The 9186-nt window shown below is 29.7% G+C and overlaps 1 protein-coding gene across 1 annotated transcript; it reads left to right on the top strand.

Moving 5' to 3' along the window:
* Nucleotides 1-2080: 2080 nt before the first annotated feature.
* Nucleotides 2081-5018, top strand: LOC133673863 (protein NRT1/ PTR FAMILY 1.2-like). The gene is made up of 4 exons (XM_062094779.1): nucleotides 2081-2412; nucleotides 2510-2727; nucleotides 3247-3794; nucleotides 4114-5018. Exons 1-4 carry the CDS (start codon nucleotides 2322-2324, stop codon nucleotides 4961-4963), a joined length of 1707 nt encoding a protein of 568 aa, XP_061950763.1. The 5' UTR covers nucleotides 2081-2321; the 3' UTR covers nucleotides 4964-5018.
* Nucleotides 5019-9186: the final 4168 nt, after the last annotated feature.

Genomic DNA, 9186 nt, shown 5'->3' with positions numbered 1-9186 from the left:
TAAACATATATTAAAAAAAATTACTGAAATAATGACTCCCACAAACATAAAAATTCCATTGATGATTTTGTCAGGTAAATTTTAGTCAAAGAATTATAAATTTTTTTAATATAACTGATAAATTCACCGATATAATTTGTATGTCAACATTCCACCAAGGAATATGTCAATGGTTAATTGTTGATGGTTAGTAATGTGGCCCGCGCTAAGAAATATTAAAAAATATCAAAAAAATTAAAATTTAAGAGTGTTTATTTTTTTTACAAAGTTATACCTAAGAGCATTGGGTCTGTTTGCTACTCCTGATCCAAAAATTATATTTATAATATTAATAATAATATTAAACTTGCATGACCTAAATGTAAGTGAGTTTGGTTGCAACATCAAACCCGGAGCCTTGAATGTGAGTCTGCTTGCAAAGTTTTGTTATAAAAGTGTGATAATTAAAAAAAAAAAATTAATATTACAGAATGAAAATAAAAAAATATTAATTGAAAAGAAAAAAACAATAAAGCAAAGCATTATTATGATGAATAGTGCTTTGCAAGAAGAGATACAGTAAAATCCTCTTATGAGATCACAATAATTTAATGAACAGTAAACAAAACAAATCATAAAATTTAATTCTTAATTAAATCGATATTAAAAGATGAAATTGAAAGAAAAAAATTACTTAAGAAAAAGAAAAAACAATTTGAATCAACTGGTTTAACCCTTCAAACCTGTGATTCGTGTCATGAAAATTGAAAGAAAAAAAAATTGATGCCTTTTAGTTATAGTTAATTACAATATTTAAAGAAGAAATTGCAAGAAAAAAGCTAATAAAAAAAGAAAAAAAATCTGAATCAATTGGATTAGCCCACCAAATCAGGTTAACCCGTCAAACCTGGGATTCGTATCATGAAAGTGTGATAACTAAATAGGAAAAAATTAACATTAATAAACTAAAGTGAAAAAAAAGATTAATTAAAAAGAAAAAAAAACCTACAGAAAAAAAACAGTAATGAAGAAACAGAAAAAAATCTGAATTAACTGAGTTAACCCAACAAACTAGGTTAATCCGTTAAACCTGAGATCCGTGTCATGAAAGTTTGATAACTAAATAGAAAAAAACTTAATATTAACAAACTAATTTTTTAAAAAATAATAATTAAAAACGAAAAAAAAACAAAAAGCAAAAAAAAACAAAAATACTAATCAAAAAAATATATTAATTAAAAAAAAAACAAAGAAAGAAAAGCCGACATGAAGAAAAAAAACTAATGAAAAAAATAAAAAAAATCTGATTTAACTGGGTTAACCCGTCAAATCTGGGATTCATGTCATGAAAGTTTGATAACTGAATAGGAAAAAAAATTACGGGTTAACCCAGAATTAGCTGGGTTAACTCGTGAAACCTGGAATCCGTGTCATGCAAGTTTGATAACTAAATAAAAAAATTTAACATTAATAAATTAAATTAAATGAAAAAATTAATTAAAAAGAAAAACCAGAAAAAAAATCTGAGTTAACCCGTCAAACCCGAAACCCGTGTCATGAAAGTTTGATAACTAAATAAAAAACAATTTAACATTAACAAAAAAATTAAACAAAAAAATATTTATTAAAAAAAAACAAAGAAAAAAACAGCTTAAAAAAATAAAATAATTTAAAAAATTCAAAAAATAAACAAAAAATAGCTTATTAGTAAATACTATGAACTACACTCTACTGTTCAATTTACGGTAAAATATTAAGCGGTTTTAGCTATTGTTATTATAAATAGTATCCACAGATTCGCCGACTGAAAAATGGTCATCAAATGTTCTTTGTCACGAATATAATGTCAAAATTCCTGCTGGTAAATTATTTTACTAACTGTATTACTAACGAATTTGAAATTCTCAACGAGAATCTCATCAACGACAAGTTTCTATCTGGAAATTCATTGGTAATTTATAATACTGATGAAAAAAAGATTAAACGCAGATAAAATATTCCATCATTGATAGTCAATTTTCTGGATGTGATGCACTTGGGTAGAGAAGAAAGAAGAAGAAATAGTCAAATTGCAATCAATTTTTGTTTATTCGGGAGGCACATGAGGTATCTGGGCAACTAATCAAACAGTGCTAATTGAAAAAGACTCAGCAGTAGAGCATCTCTTTGTTCTGGTTGTGGTTAAAAATGGAACGGGCTTTCCATCTGTACCTGGCCCACCATCATCATTTTCCATGTTCCTCTTCTCTTTTTCCGTAGCATGAGGATGATGCAGCGACTTTCATTTTCAACGCGACTCTCTCTCTCTCTCTCTCTCTCTCCCTCCCAAGAGAAGAAGATAAATGGATTGCCCATCAGAACATGAACAGATGATCACAGAGCCACTCTTGAGTAACCGAAAGGGTGGCATCAGAACCTTACCATTCATCCTAGGTACTTACTACCTGTGTAGTAGTACTCAGGCATTATTGTCTAACCTTGTGATTATTTTTTTCTCGAATTTTGTGATGAATTTTCTATTTTCTGACAGCGAACGAGGCATTCGAGAGTCTGGCAAATTACGGGCTGTTTCCAAACCTGATACTTTATTTGACAAGAGAGTATAGGATTGATGCTGCAAAGGGGGCACATGTTTTGTTCCTTTTGTCATCTGCCACAAATTTCACCCCAATTCTTGGAGCTTTTCTTGCTGATACTTATGTGGGTCGGTATCGGATGATTGGTTTTGGATGTATGGCTAGCCTTCTGGTAATATTTCTGTTTCTTTCCAAGGTCTATTTTTTCCTTCTTTTCGAAATTACAGTTGCTTGACGCAGGAGCTGAAAATAAAATCATTAATTTTTTGTCGTTGCTCCAAATAATTTAGCTCAGCCGTAATAATTTGTTTGCTACCCGACATATGGTATCTCCTAGCGATCCAGATGTATCCTTTCTTCACCTCATTTGTCAAAGTTTTACTGTAATGGAGGATCATGTTTTGTATGTTAGCTATGATGATGTATCATCTATCCTCAATTTCTCCATCTGTCCGTTTGTTTTTTCTATCCATCCACATAACCGGAACCAGCCCCCTGTTCTCATGCCTACAGGGCGATTTGCGTCTTATTTTTGTTAACAAGAGACTTCATTTTGAGTTTAACAAGGATGAGAATTAGAGCATGCTCTGCAGCTTACTGACTTACAATTAAGGTTGTAAGGCTCTCATGAGCCCTGTAAAGAACTAAATTAAAATCAGAACAAGGAATCACTTTAATTTTCATGGTACAGGGGATGGTTCTGCTGTGGCTCACAACTTTTCCTGAAGCAAGACCGCCTCCTTGTGTCCAACTTAGTTACAACTGCAAATCTGCAACTACATTGCAGCTTTTGCTTTTATATACAGCTTTTTGCTTTTTGGCCATTGGAGCTGGTGGCATAAGATCGTCTTCCTTAGCCTTTGGTGCTGATCAATTGGGCACGAGCAACAGCCTTGAACATGCTAGAATACGAGAGAGCTTCTTCAGTTGGTACTATGGCATAGTTGCAGCTTCAGTGTTTCTTGGTATGACTTTCGTTGTATACATTCAAGATAACATAGGGTGGATGGTGGGTTTTGGAGTTCCTGTGGTGCTCATGATCTTGTCATCTCTTTCATTCTTCGTGGCTTCTCCTTCTTATGTCAAGTCAAAACCTAAAGCAAGCTGGATCACTGGGTTGGCTCAAGTTGTTGTGGGTTCCATTAGAAATAGAAGAATCAAATTATCATCCCAAGCCACTGATAAGGTGGATTATCATACTACGGGATCAATGCTTCTTGTGCCAAGTGAAAAACTGAGGTATCATATTTTTTTTAGGTTATGCACTTTGCGTCCTGAGTTTATAGAACTGCAAGTTTTGCCTGCATAGAATACCAACTATGCCTCTGAGGTCACCATTTGCTTTTACTGATACATGTAAAAGAAAGGAGGATCAGCAACCTTCTGAATGAAAAATGTTGAAAATTTTGTTTTTTAATTGCTTTCTCCTTTTTCTGGCATTTCATTAAGTTAGGCTAAGAGTTGATATAATTAGCATGTGAATATGCGCGTCATAATCTGTTTCAATGAGTTTTATTGTTAGTCCTAAAAACTTCCTTTTTGCTATACCCTGTATTAGGTTCTTAAATAAAGCTTGCATTATAAGAAATCCTCAAGAAGATTTGACCCCAGATGGAAAAGCTTCAGATCCATGGAGTCTTTGTACAGTAGATCAAGTAGAAGATCTAAAAGCACTAATCAAGGTAATCCCAATATGGTCAGCCGGAATGCTCAAGTCTGTGAATGTAAGCCAAGGCTCTTTTTTAGTGCTCCAGGCATCCACCATGAACCGACACATTACTTCAAAATTTGAAGTTCCTGCTGCCAGTTTCCCCTCAATTGTGGTTCTCGTTATCACAACGTGGGTTGTTCTCTATGATCGTATAATTATCCCTCTAGTATCGAGAGTCAAGGGAAAAATCGTTTGCCTCAACTTGAAACAAAGAATGGGTATCGGTATTCTATTATCAACTATTTCCATGGCAGCACTGGCGATCGCTGAGAGTTTTCGACGGGAAACTGCGATCAAGGAAGGATTTCCAGACAATCCAAATGCTGAATTGCACATTTCAGCAATGTGGTTGTTACCGTATTTTGTCCTGAGTGGATTAGCTGAGGCTTTCAATGCTATTGGACAGAATGAATTCTTTTACACCGAGTTGCCTAAAAGCATGTCCAGTGTAGCCTCCACGCTTCAAGGGTTAGGATTGTCAGCCGCAAGCTTGGTATCCAGTTTTATAGTCAGTGCTGTTCGAGATTTCACGAAAGGAGAAGCTCAGGAGAGTTGGGTTTCAAGCAACATCAACAAAGGGCATTATGATTACTATTACTGGCTTCTTACAATTCTGAGCTTGGTTAACTTCATCTATTATCTTGTTTGTAGCAAGTCTTATGGTCCTTGCAGGCAAGAAAAATGGTTTGACAGATGACTGCTTTTGGTTACCGTTCAAGAATTCTTAATCATAGCATGCATATTTCTTTTCTTTTCTTTTTCTATATAGTGAACACATTTCAGGACTTGACTCATGTGGCGATGAAATACTGTTTTTATGTATTGATATTAAAAATAATTTTTTAAAAAAATATATTATTTTAATATATTTTTAAATAAAAAATATTTTAAAAATAATTATAACTACATTTCCGAATTAAAAGTTATGTACAAGAAATAAATTATGAAAAAACCTTATCAAATCGAGGTGCGAGCTCTTTAATAGTAACTCTTTACCACTTGAAAATATTACCAGTTAAATTACTAGCTTGGTGACAACATTATAACATTAAGATCATATGTAGCTATGTTTACATGAACTATTTCCTCTTCAAAAGTTCGTTTTTTAAGAAGTGAATTTTTCAGATAGTTATTACAAAGCTTCTGGGGTTCCATACAGCTATTTATAATATTCTCCTTGCTATTGGATATTTTTTGAAATCTATTTTATTTAATTATATATATTTGTGAGAAACACAATGATTAAGATTCTTGAAGAAAAATGCACTTTTCTAGTCAAATTTGTTTGTTCTCAACCATATATTTTTTTTTTTAATATTAAGAAAATATTTTTTTTGAATAAAAACTAGTGACAATTACAAAATATTTTAAAAAACGTAATGATTTGAATTAAAGAGGAAAAAAGTATCTTCTTAATTCAAACTCTGTTCCCTCACTCGTGTATTTTTTTTCTGTTTTGATGAAAATATTTTTTTATCATAAACTTTGTTTTGTTTAAATGAAAACTTATTATAATCATAAAAAAACATTTAATAAAATAAATTAAAAATTATGGATCGATCATTTCTACACACTTGTATAAAAAATTATATATAAAAAATACAAATAAAAAATAACAATATAAATATTTTATTTTCATTGAATATTAATGATAAAATTTTAAAAAACATTTTGCATATTAGGTTAATATGTAATTATTCATAAATTAATTGTTAATGTTACCATAAAAAGCTCGAATATTCTTGAAAACTATGACATAATATTCTTGAAAACTATGATATAATTGGATAATTTTTTATATATTATTTTAATAAATTTACTAAAATTAAAAAAATATATAAGAATATAAAAGTTAAGGGTTATTTGAGAAGAAAGTCGGATATATTTGGGTCTAAAAAAATGATCATGTGTGCCTAGCCTCAATTAAAAGTCCATGCGCATATAGGCCTAAAATACTGTTTGGCTAGGTAAACCTCGTGTAATTTTCTAGCCTAAAAGTTAGGTTTTTACTTTTAAAATCTTCAAAACTCAATTTTTAACTTGATTTAAATTGAAAACACTTTAAAACCATCATAAAAATCACTATAAAACCATTTTCAACCCTAAATTACTTTTTAATCAGTTTAAAAGTAAATTAAATTCAATCAAAATAAAATTCATCAATCACAATGATTTTTTTTTTTAACATGTTTAAAGGTCAAAACTACCTTCATAACTATCTTCTTTGAAACTAATACATTGACACAAATATCAGTTTTTTTTTTCTCAAAAGGTTATCAACTTCGTTCTCAACATCTAAAAACTAAAACATAACAAAATTAAAATTTATGATGAAACCATGAAAATCTAAAAGAATAGGGTTAGAATATGTAAAACTCAGAACTTGTGGGATAAATTGAAATTTTCCTTGCCTCGTGAACAACGTACACTAGAATTTTTTATGTTAATTTTAGTCCTTCAACTTTCCAAATGTTTTTTTAACAATACTCTAACATTTTATTTTGGGAAAATGATTTTTAATTTAACATTGAAATATTCTATGACATAACGAATGCCCGAGCATGCAAATCAAAACCAATTTCAATACATATAATTTGCAATGATGAATTGGAAAGAAATAAAAGGGAAAAGTTGGCTATGAACAGTGAAGTGTGAGAGTGAAATTAACCTGACGAAATGTTCATTTAAAGTTCAGAATCAACTGATAGATGAAATGCTAACCTCCAAACATCATGTAATTGAAATACTTATCCTATGAAATTCATTCTTTCAGGTTTAAATTTAGAACTAAAAACTGTTGAAGAATTCGGACAATTGATTGCCTGCCTACTGTATATATAGCAGGTCATCACTTTATATATTGACTTTAATTTATGAAATTATAAAAGAAAATTGATACCGAATCTAATTAACACCTAAGTGATTTGATTAATTTCCACTATATATAATAAATTAAATATATTGGATACCATTAAAAACAGCTCTTATAAGATGTTTAGTGGGACGGTGGAATGAGATAAAAGCCATCTCCTTCTCTTCTTGATCATGGCTTCTTTTTCTCTAATGCAATTGTTTAGTTTTCTTATTGGGTTTGACATGAGTAGTTGAATATATCATACAGTAATATAAAATTAATTTTTATATTTTATTTAATAATTTAAAATTTTAGCTCGAACTGTTCTTTGATAATATATAAAAAATTTAATGATTAAATTCTCAGGAGTCTGAATTTCATTATTTTTTTAATTAATAAAATTAAGTATAAAATTGTATTGAATGTATGAGGTTTTAAGTTTAAATTTTTTTTATTTAAAATATTAAAAATCTTGAAATTATTCTTGAAATTTCACCAAATAATTTACCTTTAAATTAAAGTGGTTATTTAACAAAATTCTTTACAAAGAATATTTACTAATCTAATGATTCCTTGACACAAAGCCAATAAGCCCCTGCCATTTCACAAAATTGCTTTGTTAATGTAAAAAGATCCCTCAAGAAAATTCGGTGTCTTGATATATATTAAAATCAAAATGATGAAAGCAACAACTAAGGTTGTTTGTCGTAAGTTAATAAAGATTCTCATTTTTTAAACTTCAGTAAGTCATTTTTAAATCTGGGTAGCTTATAAGTAAATTTGATTTTTATTGAGTTGGAATGAAATTTGTTTTTAAATAAGTTCATGTGACATGAATCTTGTGGATATAAAAATTGAGAAACTTGAAATTAAATTGATTTTTCTCAAGAAAGCTAAGATCGAGTTTGGAATTGAGCTTAACACAATAATAAATTATATCGAGACATCAAGACTATAAGTAACCGATTTCTCACCCAACACTTTTAAAGAGATACAAACGAGAAGTGTAGAAGATTCCATGAAACTTGATTAATTATTTGATAAGTCAGAGTACTTCAATAAAGAACAAAACACTAAGCTAAACCTCTTACACACAATAATAATTATTGAAATCAAAGTATGTCCCCCAAAGAAAAAACCTAAATACAATCTAATAACCATATTTATAATAGATAAAAACATTCTAAGCACTATTGGAAAATAATAAAATATTTCTAAATAAAATAGAAAAAATAATTGTAAATCAACTAGAAAACTAATACAATTTTCACATTATAGCTTCTAAATCTTATCGTAAGGCCTTACCAATATTTAATTGCCTTGTAATTTTAAGCTTATAGAATATGACGTTTGAAAACTTCTAGTAAGATTTCAGACCGATTCAACAATTAGATAAAACACTATGCTTGTTATAGTAAAATTATGCATTATAAAGAATAAGTTCATTACCACCTCTAATGTTGGAATTAATTAGCTCAGGTCCACGTTGTAGATGGAGCAAGCCCTTCTTACACATAGATTAGATTGACTAAGATATGATAATTGCTTGTTAATTACCTTTTGAAATCTATTTTAGCCTAAATATTCTAAACAAGCTCATTAATTGCATCTTTGAGCTTTTTTACTCTTGATCTTATAATTGAATCAATTGGAACTTACAATGGATTTTTTGGTGTAGTCTTGATCGTCTTATCCCCTATATCAAACAAAGAGAGATTAGAAATATTGAAAGCAACACTAACATCATATTCATCTGATAGATTCGCTTTATAGGTATTATCATTAATTCTTTCAAGGATCTAGAATGGTCTATCTCCTTTTGGGATCAACTTAGATTTTTTTATTCCAGAAAACTTCTTGCACTCAAACCCAATTAGATAGTTAAAAAATAACTATTTTCACCCTTTATTAGCTTTGAATGCATATTGCTCATTTTTTAAAATATTTTTCACCTCACATTCTCATTCTACATGTGCTTTTCTATTGCCATCAAGACTAACCTTTTCATATATAGGTAAAGGAAACAAATAAAGAAGAGTCGAAAGATTAAAGTTATAGACAACTTT

This window comes from Populus nigra, chromosome 15 (genome assembly GCF_951802175.1).
Source record: "Populus nigra chromosome 15, ddPopNigr1.1, whole genome shotgun sequence".
In the NCBI taxonomy this organism is placed as follows: Eukaryota; Viridiplantae; Streptophyta; class Magnoliopsida; order Malpighiales; family Salicaceae; genus Populus; species Populus nigra.
The sequence above is the reverse complement of the archived record's forward strand: the minus strand, read 5'-3'. Positions and strand labels throughout refer to the sequence as shown.

Coding starts and splice junctions, on each gene's coding strand:
- LOC133673863 (XM_062094779.1), top strand. CDS start 2,322: ATGGATTGCCCATCAGAACATGAACAGATGATCACAGAGCCACTCTTG. Junction 2,728..3,246: donor GATGTATGGCTAGCCTTCTG/GTAATATTTCTG, acceptor TTCATGGTACAG/GGGATGGTTCTGCTGTGGCT. Junction 3,795..4,113: donor GTGCCAAGTGAAAAACTGAG/GTATCATATTTT, acceptor ACCCTGTATTAG/GTTCTTAAATAAAGCTTGCA.